Source organism: Salmo trutta, chromosome 24 (genome assembly GCF_901001165.1).
Source record: "Salmo trutta chromosome 24, fSalTru1.1, whole genome shotgun sequence".
NCBI lineage: Eukaryota > Metazoa > Chordata > Actinopteri > Salmoniformes > Salmonidae > Salmo > Salmo trutta.
Genome location: NC_042980.1, coordinates 43169288 through 43191372, shown reverse-complemented (window position 1 = coordinate 43191372; position 22085 = coordinate 43169288). Strand labels below are relative to the sequence as shown.

The following is a 22085-nucleotide window of genomic DNA, read 5'->3' as shown; positions in this document are numbered from 1 at the left end:
CATTACCGTGTTGAAATGTGCCAGAATTAAATCTTAATGGAGTCTGAGGAGCTGCCAAAACAGCCACCTTCCGCTCCAGTTCATTAGAGAATGAACCCCTTTACATTGTTCCTGTCTTCCCTTTACACAGAATGGGAACATAAGAATTAAGAGCAAGAAGAAATCAAGCATTGTAGTAGTTGGAGGATACTGACAAAATTCTGAAGTAGAAGTTAAAAGGCTTTTTTCAAAGAGAGTAAAGGGGTTATTGCCACACGACTTTTCACGTCATTTTCTATGCATAGTTTTACAGATATGATAACAAGACGATAAAAATACTAATATCCCATTACATCCATCACGGAAGTCAAAGGAAAATGCACATACAGTAAAACAATCATGCTGAAGGGTTCAAGCTGGCAATATACAGAATGAAAGCAGCTTAATTGCAATGAAAATACTGATGAGGCACAAGGTACAAAAGCATTACTATTAGCATGTAATGTAATGTTAAATCAACGTGAAAATGAAAAAGCCTTATTAGCATTGCTAGCAACCTCATATCAGAGACATTAACTGTCATTTTTACTGAACAGATCATAAGGCCTAATGTTTACTCCGGACAAACAAGCAACCCACTGGGCACAGACGTTCTTTTCAACGTCTATTCCACGTTGGTTCAACGCAATTTAATTGAAATGACGTCGAGACAACTTTGATTCAACCAGTGTGTGCCCAGTGGGAAGATTTGCCAGCAAATATTCAAACAACAAAATTCTTAGTGAAAGTAATGACTTATATATTAGTACAGTACCTTCATTTCCCCTTAAGATGTGGGAGCAGAAAAAAACTTGGTACATTTCATAACGGTGGCATTCAAGAACAAACTAAGATACTTTGGTTCTATCTTGAATATTGGGGAATTACATTCATAATGTTCTGTATATTCAAGTTTCATTTTCCCCATCATAATAAAAACAACTGGATGGCAGTTACACTCGCGTTTGGATGAGTGAATGGATGACTATTAGAATCAGTTACACTCGCGTTTGGAAGAGTGAATGGATGACTATTAGAATCAGTTACAGCTGTGTTTGGATGAGTGAATGGATGACTATTAGAATCATTTACAGCTGCGTTTGGATGAGTGAATGGATGACTATTAGAATCAGTTACAGCTGTGATTGGATGAGTGAATGGATGACTATTAGAATCAGTTACAGCTGTGTTTGGATGAGTGAATGGATGACTATTAGAATCAGTTATACTTGCGTTTGGATGAGTGAATGGATGACTATTAGAATCAGTTACAGCTGTGTTTGGATGAGTGAATGGATGACTATTAGAATCAGTTACAGCTGTGTTTGGATGAGTGAATGGATGACTACTACAATCAGCTAAAGTTGTGTTCGGATGACTATTACAATCAGTTACAGAAGGCCATGAACATTAGTTGTAAAAGCCAGAGACCAAAACATCACATTTAAGTGTAACGGCAGTAACAAAAAACTACAGATTTTCATTTGTTTGGCAACAGCTCCACCAACAGAGAAATAGCACAAAGACACCTCTTGATGTCATGTTTCAATACAATAATTGTATTTGATTTTGGTTATAATATCAGCATTTTATCTCATAGGATGATTTTAGAATATAAAAATGAACATTGTACGGAAGCCGCTAGTACTGATCCATTCAGATTCATTCATACACCATTATTCTGAGTAGAATAAAAATAGTTATAAAACATATAAATGACATGGTATGAAAATAAAGTATTTTGTTACTACGGCCCCATAAAATATTCTGAAAGTCACATCTCAGTGATGTTAATTTGTGTCTCTGTTCAGGTATGTCTTAGTGACAAAATGTTGGGAGTCAAACATCTGAAAAATTGTAGGTAACACATGAGGACAGTGAAACAACAACATTAACAAACAAACACACCATTACTCACAGACAATTGGCACATCTCAGTAAGTAGCATATCAACATAACCATACAGGAACCCCCCCCATCCCTCCTCTCTCCTTGGTAACACAGTAGTTAAAGTTAGTGGGTGTATTCAACGCATCACACCAGTGTCTCTGGTAGTGTGTCTGTGTTGTCTGTTGATAATAGCTTCCATATCTGCCAACTCTCTCTCTGCCACTCCGGGCTGACTGGCACCTTTCCTTCAAGAGGACTAGAGGAAGGGGTCTTAGGGGCCACAGTCCGGTTCCTGGGGCTGCAGCTGCCCTGGGGGGGCCGTTGGGGGCTCTGTGGGGTCACACACTGGTGCGTGGAGAGGGAGAGGGAAGGTGTGGAGTGAGAACATTCTCTGTGTGTTCCTCTGAGAGGTCCAGGGTAGGGAGGGGGAGGCCTTCCATCCACCCTGCCGCCAGGCCTGCCTCTGAGGGAGGGACTGGCAGGCTGTGACACTCCGCCCCTTAGCGCGAGGTCCTCTGAGCTGCCGGCCCCTGGTTTTCCCTGTGGCCGGTGATGTAATAATGAGTCTGTACCCTGCTGTCTTTTCCCTCTCTCCGTCAGAGGGCTACTACTGCAGCGAGTCACCGGGGGGTGTGGTCTGCACTCAGGCACACCTAATGAGGTATAAGTTCGCCTGACAGGCAGCTTGCTGTTGTTACCTTGGTGACGGTCGAGTCTATCGGATGAGCCGCAGGAGCCGTGTTCCGAAACGTCGCCATGGGAACCTAGGGGAAACCATTTATACACATAATCAACTTCTAACTCCATCTAGTCTACAATGTTTAGGTTGCAAAGTTTCAAAGAGCAAAGAATGAGACATTATGTTTAAAGACAATGAATGTACCAGTGATGTGATGTTCCATAAACCCTTTCCTTAGAGAGGCATGCCAGGCACCCCAGACATGTTCATCGTGTGTGTCTAATGGAAAAAGAAGACATATTCCTCAGCCTAAGTAGCAATATACAATACAGCATATTGTGCTATTTTCAGAAATGGCCAACAACTCGACCATTGGGAAGCTCACCTTTGCCTGTGGATGGTGAGTGACAGGTGATGCTAGGACGACCTTTGACGTGGCCAACCAGTGTGTACTGCTCTGGAACCCTGAACAGCCTATCAGAGAGGAGGTTGCTGTCCTCCTGGGGCTGGGAGAGCAGCCGCTCCGACAGCACTGGTGAGTTGTTGTCATAGGGGGACAACTCCCCACTGGAGGCCTTGTTGGAGTCACTGGAGCAGCGCCTCTCCCTCAAAGAGAAGGGATCCTCAGTCCTCAGCGGGCCTGGACCACTATGGGGGAGAGGAGAAGAAAGAGGCATTATGAAGTATGTAAAATGAGACATATGATGAGCTGTAGATTTACTATAGCAGGTATTATCTGACCAGGAAAAACTCAATGCCCTAGTTACAAAGTATGCCATGATGTACAGAGAAGGGAGAAAACTGAAATTATATGTTATCCCAATGATGTCTAGGTAAGAGAACTGAAACTACATTATATCAAATCTAATATTATTGATCGCATACACATATTTAGCAGATGTTATTGTGGGTGTAGCAAAATGCTTGTGTTCCTAGCTCCAACAGTGCAGTAATTTCTCATGTTTAGGTAAGAACATTAAAACTATGTCATCACAATGATGTTTAGGTAAGAAAACTGAAACTATTTGTCATCACGATGATGTTTTGGTAAGAAGTGAATATACACAATAATACCACCAGGGGGTGCTCGAGTACCTTTTCAGAGCCCCATACATCACTGTACAGGATTTTCACAGAGCTTTTTACATTTTTGTCATGTAGCAGATGTTATCTTATCCGGAGCAAGTAGGGTTAAGGGCATATTTTTCACATAGTCAGCTCAGGGATTCAACCCAGCGACATTTCAGTTACTGGCCCAACGCTCTTAACTACTAAGCTACCTGATGATGCCCATTTGGCAGAGGCACAGCATCATGTCCAATCGTCCATATGTAAGCACACAAAAGGCCACACACTCACGAGTGCTGAGAATCCTTCCTCCTCAGGAGGTAATCCACCACGTCAGGATCCGTCTCTAGTAGACTCATCAGAACCTCATTCTGCAGGTCAGGCGGCACCTGGAAGGGCCAGAAACACACAATCCTTAACTAGACGTCTCAGCTGAACGGACAGTTGTTACATCTATCTCATTCTCTGTTGGCTTAAACTGGATATCTAACTCCTTCACTGTAAATCAAGCTGCTCAGATGTAGGCCAAGTGTTGAGACAGATATTGACACAATAATGTAAATATGTACTCTGAAACGAAAGCAAGAATGTCTCCTACAGACGATGTATAACAAGCAAGCGGTTCAAGTACAGTTTAAAGCTATTGCACCATTGGTTAACACATGCTAATATATATACACTACCGTTCAAAAGTTTGGGGTCACTTTGAAAAGTCATTGTTTTTAACAGAAAAGCTCAATTTTTGTCCATTAAAATAACATCAAATTGATCAGAAATACAGTGTAGACATTGTTAATGTTGTAAATAACTATTGTAGCTGGAAACGGTTGATTTTTTATGGAATATCTACATAGGCATACAGAGGCCCATTATCAGCAACCATCACTCTTGTGTTCCAATGTCACGTTGTGTTAGCTAATCCAAGTTGATAATTTTAAAAGGCTAATTGATCATTAGAAAACCCATTTGCAATTATGTTAGCACAGCTGAAAACTGTTGTTCTGATTAAAGAAGCAATAAAACTGGCCTTTGTGTGTTCGATTACAGGCTTAAAATGGCCAGAAACAAATAACTTTCTCCTGAAACTCGTTAGTCTATTCTTGTTCTGAGAAATTAAGGATATTCCATGCGAGAAATTGCCAAGAAACTGAAGATCTCGTACAACGCTGTGTACTACTCCCTTCACAGAACAGAGCAAACTGGCTCTAACAGAATAGAAAGAGGAGTGGGAGGCCCCGGTGCACAACTGAGCAAGAGGACAAGTACATTAGAGTGTCTGTAAGGCGTCTGTTTCTCAAACTAGACACTCTAATGTACTTGTTCTCTTGCTCATAAACTTGGATTGCTCATAATGGGCCTCTGTACGCCTATGTAGATATTCCATTAAAAATCAGCCGTTTCCAGCTACAATAGTCATTTACAACATTAACAATGTCTACACTGTATTTCTGATCAATTTGATGTTATTTTAATGGACAACAAAATGAGCTTTTCTGTCAAAAACAAGGACATTTCTAAGTGACCCCAAACTTTTGAAAGGTAGTGCATATAGCTTAGATGAAGCAATGCAATGGAAAAGGTAAGGGAGGGATGGTTGTGAGATATTTTGTGTTGAAAGATCCCACAGACTAAGGTTAAAAAAAATAGAGCAAGGTTAGAGGAAATCCACAGTTTCTGTATCTATTCCATCTATTTAATGTCAAATTAATGACATTGATTCATGAAGAATATAACTTATAAATGCCTCATGAGCTAAGTTCAACGGTCGTACCATATCAGAAACCAAAATACACTGAACAAAAATACATACGCAACATGCAACAATTTCCAAGATTTTACTGAGTCACAGTTCATGTAAGGAAATCAGTCAATTGAAATACATTCATTAGGCCCTATGAATTCCACATGTCTTGGAATACAGATATGCATCTGTTGGTCACAGAAACCTTTAAAAAAAGTAGGGGTGTGGAAAACCAGTCAGTATCTGGAGTGAACACCATTTGCCTCACGCAGCGCGGCACATCTCCTTTGCATAGAGTTGATCAGGCTGTTGATTGTGGCCTGTGGAATGTTGTCCCACTCCTCTTCAATGGCTGTGCAAAGTTGCTGGATATTGGCAGGAACTGGAACACGCTTGTCGTATATGCTGTCATACATGTTGATCCAGAACATCCCAAACATGCTGAATAGGTGACATGTATGGTGAGTATGCAGGCCATGAAAGAACTGGGACATTTTCAGTTTCCAGGAATTGTGTACAGATCCTTGCGACATGGGGCCGTGCATTATCATGCTGAAACATGAGGTGATGTCAGCGGATGAATGGCACGACAATGGGCCTCAGGATCTCGTCACGATATCTCTGTGCATTCAAATTGCCATCGATAAAATGCAATTGTGTTTGCTGTCCCTAGTTTATGCCTGCCCATACCATTTCCCCACCTCCACCATGGGGCACTCTGTTCCCAACAATGACATCAGCAAACCGCTCGCCCACACGACGCCATAAACGTGGTCTGTGGTTGTGAGGCCGGTTGGACGTACTGCCAAATTCTCTAAAACTACGTTGGAGGCAGCTTATGGTAGAGAAATTAACATTCAATTCTCTGGCAACAGCTCTGGTGGACATTCCTGGAGTCAGTATGCCAATTGCACGCTCCCTCAAAACTTGAGACATCTGTGGCATTGTGTTGTGTGACAAATCTGCACATTTAGAGTGGCCTTTTATTGTCCTCTGCACAAGGTGCACCTGTGTAATGATCATGAACCTCAAGGATCATACCCTTTTTTTCAATTTTTGCCTAAAATGACATAACCAAATCTAACTGCCTGTAGCTCAGGACCTGAAGCAAGGATATACAAATTCTTGATATCATTTGAAAGGAAACACTGAAGTTTGTGGAAATGTGAAATGAATGTAGGAGAATATAACACATTAGATCTGGTAAAACATGCTTTTTCTATTTTGTATTTTTCCATCATCTTTGAAATGTAGGAGAATGGCCATACTTTCAGATAGGAGTCAAGTTGTAATGTAGATTTTGGCCACCAGATGGCAACAGTGTGTGTGCAAAGTTTCAGACTAATCCAGTGAAGAATTACATTACTGCACAATATTTTGTATCAAGTCTGCCAGGTGTTTGCCCAAATGTGCCGAATTGATCATTTATACATTTTCAAGTACATAACTATAGAGAACATACAAAAATGCTTTGGTAATACAAAATGTAAGTTTACACACTCCCAGGAATGTCATACATGATGGAGCATTAGCTTATACACTAACTTTCACACGTCAAATCAAATCAAATGTATTTGTCACATACACATGGTTAGCATATGTTAATGCAGTGTAGCGAAATGCTTGTGCTTCTAGTTCCGACCATGCAGTAATATCTAACAAGTAATATAACCTAACAATTCCACAACAACTACCTTATACACACAAGTGTAATGGAATGAATACGATTATGTACATAAAAATATATAAATGAGTGATGGCTGAACGGCATAGACAAGATGCAGTAGATGGTATGGAGTACAGTATATACATATGAGATGAGTAATGTAGGGTATGTAAACATTATATAAAGTGGTATTGTTTAAAGTGGCTAGTGATACATTTAATTACATCAAGATGGCAAGATGTAGTAGATGGTATAGAGTACAGTATATACATATGAGATGAGTTTTGTAGGGTATGAAAACATTATATAATATAAAGTGGCTAGTGATACATTACATCAAGATGGCAAGATGTAATAGATGGTATACAGTACAGTATATACATATGAGATGAGTAATGTAGGGTATGTAAACATTATATAAAGTGGCATTGTTTAAAGTGGCTAGTGATACATTTAATTACATCAAGATGGCAAGATGCAGTAGATGGTATAGCGTACAGTATATACATATGAGTTGAGTAATGTAGGGTATATAAACATTATATAAAGTGGCTATTGATAAATGGATTACCGTAATTTCAGGACTATTAAGTGCACCTGAATATAAGCCGCACCCACTGAATTATTATTTTTTATTATTTTGAACATAAATAAGCCGCACATGTCTATAAGCCGCAGGTGCCTACCGGTACATTGAAACAAATGAACTTTACACAGGCTTTAACGAAACACGGCTTGTAACAAAAATAAATAGGCTTTAACGAAACACTGCTTGTAACAAAAAAATAAAAAAATAGCAGTAAGCTTTAGTTGTCTTTGCACTGAGTCAATTCCTCACGCTGCTGTTTCCAACGTCTTATCATCGACTCATTAAGACCAAGCTCCCGTGCAGCAGCTCTATTTCCTTTTCCAACAGCCAGATCAATCGCCTTCAACTTGAAAGCTGCATCATATGCATTTCTCCGTGTCTTTGCCATGATGAGGGTGACAAAATGACTACCGTAATCAGAATGATGGGAAGTTTGAGAGCGCTCGATTTAATTTAACAGTAAACAAAAAAGTTGTTTGACCTTAACCCGTTCGGCAATTTCATTGGTCTAATGAAAGCTTCATGCCGCCACAAAACTGAGCAAGTCACAGAATGTGTTTATTTGAAAAAAAAAAATGAAAGCGGGTAAAATCCATATATTAGCCGCGTCATTGTTTAAGCCGTGAGGTTCAAAGCCTGGGAAAAAAGTTGCGGCTTATAGTACGGAATTTACGATACATACATTTTTCCATTATTAAAGTGGCTGGAGTTGAGTCAGTATGTTGGCAGCAGCCAGTCAATGTTAGTGATGGCTGTTTAACAGTCTGATGGAAGCTGTTTTTCAATCTCTCGGTCCCCGCTTTGATGCGCCTGTACTGACCTCGCCTTCTGGATGATAGTGGGGTAAACAGGCAGTGGCTCGGGTGGTTGTTGTCCTTGATGATCTTTTTGGCCTTCCTGTGACATCGGGTGGTGTAGGTGTCCTGGAGGGCAGGTAGTTTGCACCCGGTGATGTGTTGTGCAGACCTCACTACCCTCTGGAGAGCCTTACGGTTATGGGCGGAGCAGCTGCCGTACCAGGCGGTGATACAGCCCGACAGGATGCTCTCGATTGTGCATCTGTAAAAGTTTGTGAGTGTTTTTGGTGACAAGCCAAATTTCTTCAGCCTCCTGAGGTTGAAGAGGAGCTCCTGCGCCTTCTTCACCACGCTGTCTGTGTGGGTGGACCATTTCAGTTTGTCCGTGATGTGTACACTGAGGAACTTAAAACTCTCCACCCTCTCCACTACTGTCCCGTCAATGTAGATAGGGGGCTGCTCCCTCTGCTGTTTCCTGAAGTCCACGATCATCTCTTTTGTTTTGTTGACATTGAGTGTGACGTTATTTTCCTGACACCACACTCCGAGGGCCCTCACCTCCTCCCTGTAAGCCGTCTCATCGTTGTTGGTAATCAAGCCTACCACTGTAGTGTCATCTGGAAACTTGATGATTGAGTTGGAGGCATGCATGGCCACACAGTCGTGGGTAAACAGGGAGTACAGGAGAGGGCTGAGAACGCACCCTTGTGGGGACCCAGTATTGAGGATCAGCGGGGTGGCGATGTTGTTACCTACCCTCACCACCTGGGGGCGGCCCGTCAGGAAGTCCAGGACCCAGTTGCACAGGGTGGGGTCGAGACCCAGGGTCTCGAGCTTAATGACGAGTTTGGAGGGTACTATGGTGTTAAATGCTGAGCTGTAATCGATGAACAGCATTCTTACATAGGTATTCCTCTTGTCCAGATGGGTTAGGGCAGTGTGCAGTGTGATGGCGATTGCGTCATCTGTGGACCTACTGGGGCGGTAAGCAAATTGGAGTTGGTCTAGGGTGTCAGGTAGGGTGGAGGTGATATGGTCCTTGACTAGTCTCTCAAAGCACTTGATGATGACGGAAGTGAGTGCTACAGGGCGGTAGTCATTTAGCTCAGTTACCTTAGCTTTCTTGTGAACAGGAACAATGGTGGCCCTCTTAAAGCATGTGGGGACAGCAGACTGGGATAAGGATTGATTGAATATGTCTGTAAACACACCAGCCAGCTGGTCTGCGCATGCTCTGAGGATGTCGTCTGGGCCTGCAGCCTTGTGAGGGTTAACACGTTTAAATGTTTTACTCACGTTGGCTACAGTGAAGGAGAGCCCACATGTTTTGGTAGCGGGCCATGTCAGTTGCACTGTATTGTCCTCAAAGCGAGCAAAAAAGTTGTTTAGTCTGTCTGGGAGCAAGGCATCGTGATCTGCAACAGGGCTGGTTTTTCTTTTGTAGTCCGTGATTTACTGTAGAATCTGCCACATACCTCTCGTGTCTGAGCCGTTGAATTGCGACTCCATTTTGTCTCTGTACTGACGCTTAGCTTGTTTGATTGCCTTGCGGAAGGAATAACTACACTGTTTGTATTCGGTCATGTTTCCCGTCACCTTGCCCTGATTAAAAGCAGTGGTTGGCGCGTTTAGTTTTGCGCGAATGCTGCCATCAATCTACGGTTTCTGGTTGGGGAATGTTTTAATAGACGCTGTGGATACAATATCACCGATGCACTTGTTAATAAACTCGCACTCCAAATCAGCATATTCATCAATGTTGTTCGCTGCAATGCGGAACATATCCCAGTCCATGTGATCGAAGCAATCTTGAAGCGTGGAATCCGATTGGTCGGACCAGCGTTTTACAGACCTGAGCGCGGGTGCTTCCTGTTTTAGTTTCTGTCTATAGGCTGGGAGCAACAAAATGGAGTCGTGCTCAGCTTTTCCGAAGGGAGGGCGGGGGAGGGCCTTATATGCATCGCGGAAGTTAGAATAACAGTGGTCTAGGGTTTTGCCAGCCCTGGTAGCACAATCGATATGCTGATAGAATTTGGGGAGCCTTGTTTTCAGATTAGCCTTGTTAAAATCCCCGGCTACAATAAATGCAGCCTCAGGATATGTGGTTTCCAGTTTACATAGAGGCCAATGAAGTTCTTTCAGGGCCGTCGATGTGTCTGCTTGGGGGGGAATATACACGACTGTGATTATGATCGAAGAGAATTCTCTTGGTAGATAATGCGGTCGGCATTTGATTGTGAGGAATTCTAAGTCAGGTGAACAAAAGGATTTGAGTTCCTGTATGTTGTTATGATCACACCACGTCTCGTTAATCATAAGGCATACACCCTCGCCCTTTTTCTTACCAGAGAGATGCTTGTTTCTGTCGGCGTGATGCGTGAAGAAACCAGGTGGCTGTACCGACTCAGATAGCGTGTCTCGAGCCATGAGCCATGTTTCCGTGAAACAAAGAACATTACAGTCTCGGATGTCTCTCTGGAATGCTACCCTTGCTCGGATTTCGTCTACCTTGTTGTTAAGAGACTGGACATTGGCGAGTAGTATGCTCGGGAGCGGTGCACAATGTGCCCATCTACGGAGCCTGACCAGAAGACCGCTCCGTCTGCCCCTTCTACGGCGTTGTTGTTTTGGGTCGCCGGCTGGGATCCGATCCATTGTCCTGGGTGGTAGGCCAAACAGAGGATCCGCTTCGGGAAAGTCGTATTCCTGGTTGTAATGTTGGTGAGTTGACGTTGCTCTTATATCCAATAGTTCCTCTCGACTGTATGTAATAAAACCTAAGATTACCTGGGGTAACAATGTAAGAAATAACACATAAAAAAACAAAATACTGCATAGTTTCCTAGGATCGCAAAGCGAGGCGGCCATCTCTGTCGGAGCCAGAAGTGAAGGCACGTGGGCTGGGTGTGGAGCCAGAGACATCAGTGGGGTCAAACTGTAGACCCCAGTTGCTACATTTGAACATAAACATTTATTTTATCAAACAAAACTATGCTACATTCATCTCTGGGACCCTCAGGATGACAAATCAGAGCAAGATTAATAAATGCATCAAATCAGTTGCCGTGATAAAAGTTTTTTGTTGTTTTGCACTCTCCTCAAACAATAGTATGGTATTTTTTCACTGTAATAACTACTGTTAATTAGACACTGCAGCTAGATTAACAAGAATGTAATATAAGACATATCTATGTCCCAGAAAGTTGGCTGTTTTATACAACGTCATTCTAGTCACATTAGCACACGTTAGCAACAACCGTCCCGGTATAGGGACACTGATCCTGTAGAGGTTTTAAATAATCAACTACTTGATATGCCACACCTGTCAGGTGGATGGATTACCTTGGCAAATGAGAAATGCTCACTAACAAGGATGTAAACAAATTTATGGACAAAACTTTATAGAAATATGCTCTTTGTGCATATGGAACATTTCTGGGATCTTTTATTTTAGCTCATGAAAAATTGGACCAACACTTTACATGTTGTGTTTATATTTTTTGTTCAGCATATACAGTTCATTCTGAAAGTATTCAGACCCCTTCCATTTTTCCACATTTTGTTACGTTACAACTTAATTCTAAAATGTATTAAATTAAATGTTTTCCTTATCAATCCACACACAATACCCCATAATGCCAAAGCGAATACAGGTTTTAATAAGATTTTGCCAATTTAATAATAATAAAAAAAACTGAAATACCTTATTTACATAAGTATTGAGACCCTTCACAATGAGACTCGAAATTTGAGCTCAGGTGTATTCTATTTCCATTGATCATCCTTGAGATGTTTCTACAACTTGATTGGAGTCCACCTGTGGTAAATGCAATTGATTGGACATGATTTGGAAAGGCACACACCTGTCTATATAAGGTCCCACAGTAGACAGTGCCTGTCAGAGCAAAATCCAAGCCATTAGGTCGAAGGAATTGTCCGTAAAGCTCCGAGACAGGATTGTGTCGAGGCACAGATCTGGGCAAGGGTACCAAAACATTTCTGCAGCATTGAAGGTCCCCAAGAACACAGTGGCCTCCATCATTCTTAAATGGAAGAAGTTTGTAACCACCAAGACCTGGAGCTGGCCGCCCGGCTAAACTGAGCAATCGGGGAGAAGGGCCTTGGTCAGGGAGGTGACCAAGAACCCGATGGTCACTTTGACAGAGCTCCAGAGTTCCTCTGTGGACATTGGGAGAACCTTCCAGAAGGACAACCATCTCTGCAGCACTCCACCAATCAGGCCTTTATGGTAGAATGGCCAGACGGAAGCCACTCCTCAGTAAAAGGCACATGACAGCTGCTTGGAGTTTGCCAAAAGGCACCTAAATGACCCTCAGACCATGAGAAACAAGATTCTCTGGTCTGATGAAACCAAGATTGAACTCTTTGGCCTGAATGCCAAGCGTCACGTGTGGAGGAAACCTGGCACCATCCCTACGGTGAAGAATGGGGTTGGCGGCATCATGCTGTGGGGATGTTTTCAGTGGCAAGGACTGGGAGTCTAGTCAGGTTCGAGCGAAAGATGAACGGAGCTAAGTACAAAGAGATCCTTGATGAAAACCTGCTAAAGAGCGCTCAAGACCTCAGACTGGGGTGAAGGTTCACCTTCCAACAGGACAACGACCCAAAGCACACATCCAAGACAATGCAAGAGTGGCTTCAGGACAAGTCTCTGAATGTCCTTGAGTGGCCCAGCCAGAGCCCGGACTTGAACCCGATCGAACATCTCTGGAGAGATCTGAAAATAGCAGTGCAGCAACGCTCCCCATCCAACCTGACAGAGTTTGAAAGGATCTGCAGAGGACAATGAGAGAAATTCCCCAAATACAGGTGTGCCAAGCTTGTAGTATCTTACCCAAGAAAACTCGAAGCTGTAATCACTGCAAAAGGTGCTTCAACTGAGTAAAGGGTCTGAATACCTATGTAAATGTGATTTCAGTTTGACATTTTTTAATACATTTTCAAAAATTTCTAGAACCCTTTTTTGCTTTGTCATTATGGGATATTGTGTTTAGATTGAGGATGGAAGAAAAACAATTGAATCTATTTTAGAATAAGGCTGTAATGTAACAAAATGTGGAAAAAGTCAAGGGGTCTGAATACTTTCTGAATGCACTGTAAGCAGAAACTGTGTATAGCTTCAAAATATGCTTAACTATATTGTTGATATATTGAGTGGTCAGTCCTTGCGTCAAAATAGCTCTGTCTAGGAATTTAAGAGTGATTACATTTCTTCATGTCCATCCCTCAACTTTTTACCATAACAGAGGCGGTGCGTGTGCTTTGTTATTGTTTCAACTGAGGATTGCCCCTTTAAGAAAAATAGAGCTTGGTCCAGAAAGAAACTGTAAAGACACTGTAATCAGTATGCCCAAATCCATAGTCCTCCTTTTCCTGGACCTTATAAGGACCCGTACAGGAGAGAAAAACAAAGGCACGAGTTGATGATCTTCTCTGTGGAGCTTAGTTTTACAAGGCTTAGGCCTTCTCCAAAACGTATAAAGTGCATGTTTACATTTCATTAGATGGAGCCACTCTATTAAAGGAATACATCTGTATTTTGGCAATGAGGCCCTTTTATCTACTTCCCCAGAGTCAGATGGACTTGTGGTTACCATTTTTTGTTGTTGTCTCTGTGTGCAGTTTGAAGGACATTCCTAACTAGAACTACTGCATTGACTAACTACAGTAGCGTTTCCACAATGACTGGAAGTCTATGGTATCTGCTAGCAGATAGCATAGACGTCGAGTCATTGCGCTAACGCTAGTTAGCACTGACTCGCGAAACTACCTCTAATTTCCTTCATAAAAATGTCATCCATGGGGAAGTAGATAACAGGCCTCATTGCCAAATTCCCAAAGTATCCCTTTAAGCACAATTCCCCTAAGAACAATTCTTCTCGGAAAGGAGAGCAGTGACTAAGAGATCTCAGTTGTTTGTCAGCTGTGCCAATTTTGTACTCTGTTCTCTATCTAGTGTGATAAACACTTATATATATCCATCTATTGGTGCCATGTTACAGTGTTTTCCATAAGTGGATAGCTTACCATGAAGAGGGTCTCATATGTGGTGATCATGCTGTGTACCACACCAATGATGGCTGTACTCTCCTCGGCGCGGGCAAAACTCTGAACAGTAAACTCCTTGTCCGAGCTCTTCTGCTTGTGTAGAAGGTTGGGCCCAAAGACGGTGGCCAAGTTGAGTGATGTCATCTTGTTCCCTGTGATCTAAAGACAGCAGTGGGACAATAAGCACAAAAACACACACACACACACACACACACACACACACACACACACACACACACACACACACACACACACACACACACACACACACACACACACACACACACCTTTCTGAGAAGCTCTCCTGCCAGTGCTGGCAAACATGAGCTCCTTCTGCTCGGTAGGACATGAACAGTTTGTTATGCATCGTCATGAAATCCCCAGTAATAACAGGATAATGAAGCCTGAATTGATCTCATTCTGGCTGTCTGGCCAGCAGCCCCACAACTCACAGCCTCACAGGCCAAGTACGTGATTGTTAGCAAGACATTTTCGTCTGATCTTTTGTGGTTACAGGAAAAATCAGGACTATGCTGAAGGTTAGGTTGATGGAGGTTAACTGGAAGGATTAGTTAAGGTAACACTGAATAAAAACATCAGATGACTTTCTGGTCTTTAAGTTGAATGAAAAATGTACATGGATAAGCAGTCATTAATACAGATATTTATTTTTTTATCAGTTATCAATAGAAAACAAATTCATGCACATGGCTGACTCTTGACACATAGAGGTGTATACATATTCAAACCGAGAGGAGTGTGGGAATTAATACGCACTTAAGCCGCTCTTGTCAACATGAATAAAGCTATAAAGTCCGTCAATTTGTTACATCAGAATTTAAATAGATCCTTCACATGTACTCCTCTCTGCACTCGTTTGGGGTGGTGGAATAACTATCACTAGCATGCTAATGACAATGTAGTCTGTGCTGTAATGTAAAATGCTTGCAGTATTTCGATAGATGAATATGACTCATGACCTAGTCATGAATCATAAATAACCAACATCTATGAAAGTTGATCTCAGACAAAATGAGAAAAGGACCGTAAACTTGAGTGAATTAATTACACTACTGACCTCTCATCCTGTCATGCTTTGCCCTGTCCTCCTGCCCTTTCCTCATGTCCTGCCGTGTCCTTCCCTCAGGTCCTGTCCTCCTGCCCTGTCCTCCAGTCTTCCTATCCTGTCCTCCTATCCTGTCCTCCTGTCCTGCCGTGTCCTTCCCTCAGGTCCTGTCCTCCTGCCCTGTCCTCCAGTCTTCCTATCCTGTCCTCCTATCCTGTCCTCCTATCCTGTCCTCCTGTCCTGCCGTGTCCTTCCCTCAGGTCCTGTCCTCCTGCCCTGTCCTCCAGTCTTCCTATCCTGTCCTCCTATCCTGTCCTCCTGTCCTGCCGTGTCCTTCCCTCAGGTCCTGTCCTCCTGCCCTGTCCTCGAGTCTTCCTATCCTGTCCTCCTATCCTGTCCTCCTGTCCTGTCCTTGCCTGCCCTGTCCTCCTGTCCTGCCGTGTTCTACCCTCATGTCCTGTCCTTCCCTGCACTGTCCTGTCCTGTCCTTGCCTGCCCTGTCCATTCCTTACCTCATGTCCGTCCCTGTCCTGACTGTCCTCTGCGTGGGCGGTCACCGTGGCCAGGAACTCCAGGAGGCGTTGCAGGGTATCACTGTTGCATGGTGGCAGCAGATACACCAGTAGCTGGATGGTGCTCTCTTGGTCTGGATGGTCCAGTACTACAGAGGAGGACAACCATCAACACAACTCTCATCCTCACAGATACAGGTACAGACACCTTTTACAATACAGACGGTATAGGAATCAGGTGTGGTCTCTTGGTGTATGAAGTGTATGCTTTCTTAATAACAAACTACTGTAGTGTACAGTGGCTTGCGAAAGTATTCACCCCCTTGGCATTTTTCCTATTTTGTTGCCTTACCACCTGGAATTAAAATAGATTTTTGTGGGGTTTGTATCATTTGATTTATACAACATGCCTACCACTTTGAAGATGCAAATAATTTTTTTATTGTGAAACAAACAAGAAATAAGACAAAAAAACAGAAAACTTGAGCGTGCATAACTATTCACCCCAACAAAGTCAATACTTTGTAGAGCCACCTTTTGCAGCAATTACAGCTGCAAGTCTCTTGGGGCACGTCTCTGTAAGCTTGGCACATCTAACCACTGGGATTGTTGCTCATTCTTCAAGGAAAAACTGCTCCAGCTCCTTCAAGTTGGATGGGTTCCGCTGGTGTGCAGCCATATTTAAGTCATACCACAGATTCTCAATTGGATTGAGGTCTGGGCTTTGACTAGACCATTCCAAGACATTTGAACGTTTCCCCTTAAACCACTCAAGTGTTGCTTTAGCAGTATGCTTAGGGTCATTGTCCTGCTGGAAAGTGAACCTCCGTCCCAGTCTCAAATCTCTAGAAGACTGAAACAGGTTTCCCTCAAGGAATTCCCTGTATTTAGCGCCATCCATCATTCCTTCAATTCTGACCAGTTTCCCCTCCCTGCCATTGAAAAATATCCCCACAGCATGATGCTGCCACCACCATGCTTCACTGTGGGGATGATGTTCTCGGGGTGATGAGAGGTGTTGGGTTTGCGCCAGACATACCGTGTTCCTTGATGACCAAAAGGCTCAATTTTAGTCTCATCTGACCAGAGTACCTTCTTCCATATGTTTGGGGAGTCTCCCACATGCCTTTTGGCAAACACCAAACATGTTTGCTTATTTTTTTCTTTAAGCAATGGCTTTTTTCTGGCCACTCTTCCGTAAAGCCCAGCTCTGTGGAGTATATGGCTTAAAGTGGTCCTATGGACAGATACTCCAATCTCCGCTGTGGAGCTTTGCAGGGTCATCTTTGGTCTCTTTCTTGCCTCTCTGATTAATGCCCTCCTTGCCTGGTCAGTGAGTTTTGGTGGGCAGCCCTCTCTTGGCAGGTTCGTTGTGGTGCCATATTCTTTCCATTTTTTAATAATGGATTTAATGGTGCTCCGTGGGATGTTCAAGTTTCAGATATTTTTTATAACCCAACCCTGATCTGTACTTCTCCACAACATTGTCCCTGACTTGTTTGGAGAGCTCCTTGGTCTTCATATTGCCGCTTACTTGGTGGTACCCCTTGCTTAGTGGTGTTGCAGACTCTGGGGCCTTTCAGAACAGGTATGTATATATAATGAGATCATGTGACACAGATTGCACACAGGTGGACCTTATTTAACCAATTATGTGACTTCTGAAGGTAATTGGTTGCACCAGATCTTATTTAGGGGCTTCATAGCAAAGGGGGTGAATACATATGCACAAACCACTTTTCTGTTTTTAATGTTTTAGAATTTTTTTAAACAAGTTATTTTTTTCATTTCACTTCACCAATTTGGACTATTTTGTGACTGTACATTACATGAAATCCAGATAAAAATACCAGGTTGTATTGCAACTAAATAGGAAAAACGCCAAGGGGGATGAATACTGGCACTGTAGGCGTAACTAAACCCTTCACACATAGAGTTGATTAAGGCAATGAGTAGCGTTGTGGTTAGATTGTGGTAAAGCAACTGAGTTATATAGTGAATGAAGTGTACATGAATGTGAGGTATGGGGCAAATGTGGGCTGTTCATGGTAGTGATGAAGACTCTGTGAAGTGTGGTGGTGAGATTGTGTGTCATATTGTGGTATGAGGTTTAGATGTGAGCGTAAAGTATGGGTTTAGTAATGTGTTTGTGTCTGTCTGTGTCTGTGTGTGTGTGTGTGTGTGTGTGTGTGTGTGTGTGTGTGTGTGTGTGTGTGTGTGTGTGTGTGTGTGTGTGTGTGTGTGTGTGTGTGTGTGTGTGTGTGTGTGTGTATGTCTGTGTGTGGTCAGGCCAGGGTGTGTGTGTGGGTGTGTGTGTGTGTGGCCAGGCCAGGCCAGGGTGTGTGTGTGGCCAAGCCTGTGTGTCTGTGTTCCTCACACATGGTGTTGAGGAATGCGGTGTAGAGCTCTCTGGTCAGCAGGGGTTCAGGCATATCCCTCAGGAACTCCTTAAGCAGCGCGGCCACATCATGGACACTGTTAGCCTCGTCCAGCTGGACCTCCATTCCCAGGTCACACTGCTCTCTGAGCTGGAAACAACATCCCACAATCCACAGTTAAACACTAGAAACATACTGGAGACAACATCCCACCCTCCACAGTTTAACACTAGAATCATACTTGAGACAGCATCCTACATGCCACAGTTTAACACTAGAAACAAACTTGAGACAGCGTCCTACAATCCACAGCTTAACACTAGAATCATACTTGAGACAGCATCCTACAATCCACAGCTTAACACTAGAATCATACTTGAGACAACATCCTACAATCCACAGTTTAACACTAGAATCATACTTGAGACAGTGTCCTACAATCCACAGTTTAACACTAGAATCATACTTGAGACAGCGTCCTACAATCCACAGTTTAACACTAGAATCATACTTGAGACAGCGTCCTACAATCCACAGCTTAACACTAGAATCATACTTGAGACAGCGTCCTACAATCCACAGTTTAACACTAGAATCATACTTGAGACAGCATCCTACAATCCACAGCTTAACACTAGAATCATACTTGAGACAGCGTCCTACAATCCACAGTTTAACACTAGAATCATACTTGAGACAACATCCTACAATCCACAGTTTAACACTAGAATCATACTTGAGACAGCGTCCTACAATCCACAGTTTAACACTAGAAACACACTAGGAATTTCACAGTGTGTTTTGATGAGCACCTCATCGATGTGTTCATCAGCATTTTCCAGAGAAACCTCACCTGCCGCACCCTCTTCTTTGAGCTCCCTACACGGAAGATGCCAACTGTCTGTAGACCTAAATTACATGGAGAAATAAAGGGCAAATTTGATGTGACACCAACACGGAAAACGTGTACATAAACTCCAGTCACGATTAACAATCCTCTGCAAGTCATATCCTCCATTGACTTCAGTGAACGATTTACATGAAAGTCTGTGTTGTCTGCCCTCATTACAACTGTGAATCGGGCCCAATACGCGTAGCACTTTCTGAAGAATGACGGCAATTCCTATGTGTGTACCATATTTCTCCAGATGCAGGCAGCACATCTCCACCACCCTGGGAACCTGTCTATAGATGGGGTTGAGGCTAAGCTTCTTGTCCCTCTGCTTCTTCCTGTTGCTGGGTGTCTCGGCTGGTAGGGACAGCTGCAGGGCTTCCAGCAGGCGAGACTGATTGTCATCCAGGTCAGTGATGCAATCCACAGACACTCCTCCCTGCCAGATACACATAGTTGAGTGAGTACAGTACAGTACAGCCATATGGAGAGGTGATGGATAGCATATGGCGACGAGTGCATGGCATGGAATGATGGATTATATACAGTGTATTTGGAAAGTATATAGACCCCTTCACTTTTTCCACATTTTGATACGTTACAGCCTTATTCTAAAATGTATTCAATCTATATACAATACCCCATAATGATAAAGCAAAAAGAGGTTTTTGGAAATTTTTGCAAATATATAAAAAATTAAAAACTTAAATATTACATTTACATAAGTATTCAGACCCTTTACTCAGTACTTTGTTGAAGCACCTTTGGCAGCGATTACAGCCTCAAGTCTTCTTGGGGATGACGCTACAAGCTTGGCACACCTGTATTTGGGGAGTTTCTTCCATTCTTCTCTGCAGATCCTCTCAAGCTCTGTCAGGTTGGATGGGGACACAGCTATTTTCAGGTCTCTCCAGGGATGTTCGATTGGGTTCAAGTCTGGGCTCTGGCTGGGCCACTCAAGGACATTCAGAGACTTGTCCCGAAGCCACTCCTACGTTGTCTTGGCTGTGTGCTTAGGGTCATTGTCCTGTTGGAAGGTGAACCTTCACCCCAGTCTGAGGTCCTGAGAGCTCTGGAGCAGGTTTTCATCAAGGCCAGATTGGTGGAGTGCTGCAAAGATGGTTGTCCTTCTGGAAGGTTCTCCCATCTCCACAGAGGAACTATGGAGCTCTGTCAGAATGACCATCGGGTTCTTTGTCACCTCCCTGACCAAGGCCCTTCTCCCCTGATTGCTCAGTTTAGCCGGGCGGCCAGATCAAGGAAGAGTCTTGGTGGTTCCAAACTTCTTCCATTTAAGAATGATGGAGACCACTGTGTTCTGGGGGACCTTCAATGCTGCAGAAATGTTTTGGTACCCTTCCCCTGATCTGTGCCTCGACACAATCCTGTCTTGTAGGTCTACGGACAATTCCTTTGACCTCATGGCTTGGTTTTTGCTCTGACATGCACTGTCAACTGTGGGACCTTATGTAGACAGGTGTGTGCCTTTCCAAATCATGTCCAATCCATTGAATTCATCACAGGTGGACTCCAATCAAGTTGTAGATTAATGGAAGCAGGATGCACCTGACCTCAATTTCGAGTTTGATACCAAAGGGTGTGAATAATTATGTAAATACATTTCTTAAAATACTGTTTTCGCTTTGTCATTATGGGGTATTGTGTGTAGATTGATGAAGAAAATGTTTTATTTAATCAATTTTAGAATAAGGCTGTAACATAACAAAATGTGGAAAAAGGGAAGGGGTCTGAATACTTTCCAAACGCACTGTAAGTGGATGGCATACATTGAAGTGAAGTGGGAGCCCGGCCAACAGTATTTCTACCTCTGTCCATCAAGTTATATGAACAAGTTGGTTTGCATATAACAGAATACATTCAGACTCATACTATAGGTTTGTTAGAACAGCCCCCACAGGTGAAAACCTACCCTCCTGCGGGTGTGTGGTGGTGCTTCGGGTGTGCTGGGTGAGGGTGACTCAGTGGCCGTCTCAGAGGTGGAGCTGAGAGACGAGTTGCTGCTGGACAGCTCCTTGTCTTTGGTGCTCTTCCGTGAGGTGAGGTGTAGCAGGGAAGACACCAGGTCACTGGGGTCACGGTGCTCCTCGCGCTGGGGCTCCTGACGCTGCTTGTGGGCGCGATCGTTAGAGATCACCTGCGACAGCAGTATGCCGAAGGCCTGGGGCGTTGACTCTATGATGCGAGGGACAGATAAGGAGGGGAGAATATTCATACATTCAGCATTCAATTAAATTCAATGGTAAATCCCAAGACTTGCTTCAAAGTATGAAGTAACGTACTGTAACTATGCAGTGAAGCCTGGATGGCTATAAACTATGCTTCCTTATTTTAAAAAAATAATAATTCAATTTCCAATAGGCCCTCTAATTGAAAACTCTTCTATATAAAAACGTATCTAAAGGTCCTTGGGGAAATGCAGTGTTTAACCTAAACAGTATCCGTACCATGTATACACTATCCCCAGTCAGGGGACGCATACTTTAGGATTTGTCTCTTTGTATGTTGTTTTACTCCATGTGTAACGCTGTGTTTTTGTATGTTGTCGAACTGCTTTGCTTTATCTTGGCCAGGTCGCAATTGTAAATGAGAACTTGTTCTCAACTTGCCTACCTGGTTAAATAAAGGTGAAATAAATAAAAATAAATAAAAACACAGGGAGAGAAAATGAAAACAGAGCGGGGGTGGGCTAGGGTTGTCCA

At 43.1% G+C, this 22085-nt stretch overlaps 1 protein-coding gene across 2 annotated transcripts in view; it reads right to left on the bottom strand.

Moving 5' to 3' along the window:
* Positions 1-207: 207 nt before the first annotated feature.
* LOC115161351 (rho GTPase-activating protein 6-like) overlaps positions 208-22085 on the bottom strand; it is a 74543-nt gene continuing 52665 nt past the window's right edge. For both annotated transcript variants that reach the window (XM_029712269.1, XM_029712270.1), the window contains exons 4-13: positions 21296-21558; positions 19609-19804; positions 19327-19382; positions 18473-18623; positions 16096-16244; positions 14497-14676; positions 3947-4044; positions 2973-3235; positions 2792-2866; positions 208-2672 (exon numbers count right to left, since the gene is read on the bottom strand). In XM_029712269.1, the coding sequence (XP_029568129.1) occupies positions 2053-2672; positions 2792-2866; positions 2973-3235; positions 3947-4044; positions 14497-14676; positions 16096-16244; positions 18473-18623; positions 19327-19382; positions 19609-19804; positions 21296-21558 (2051 nt within the window). In that variant the 3' untranslated portion in view covers positions 208-2052. The remainder of the gene's footprint in view (positions 2673-2791; positions 2867-2972; positions 3236-3946; positions 4045-14496; positions 14677-16095; positions 16245-18472; positions 18624-19326; positions 19383-19608; positions 19805-21295; positions 21559-22085) is intronic.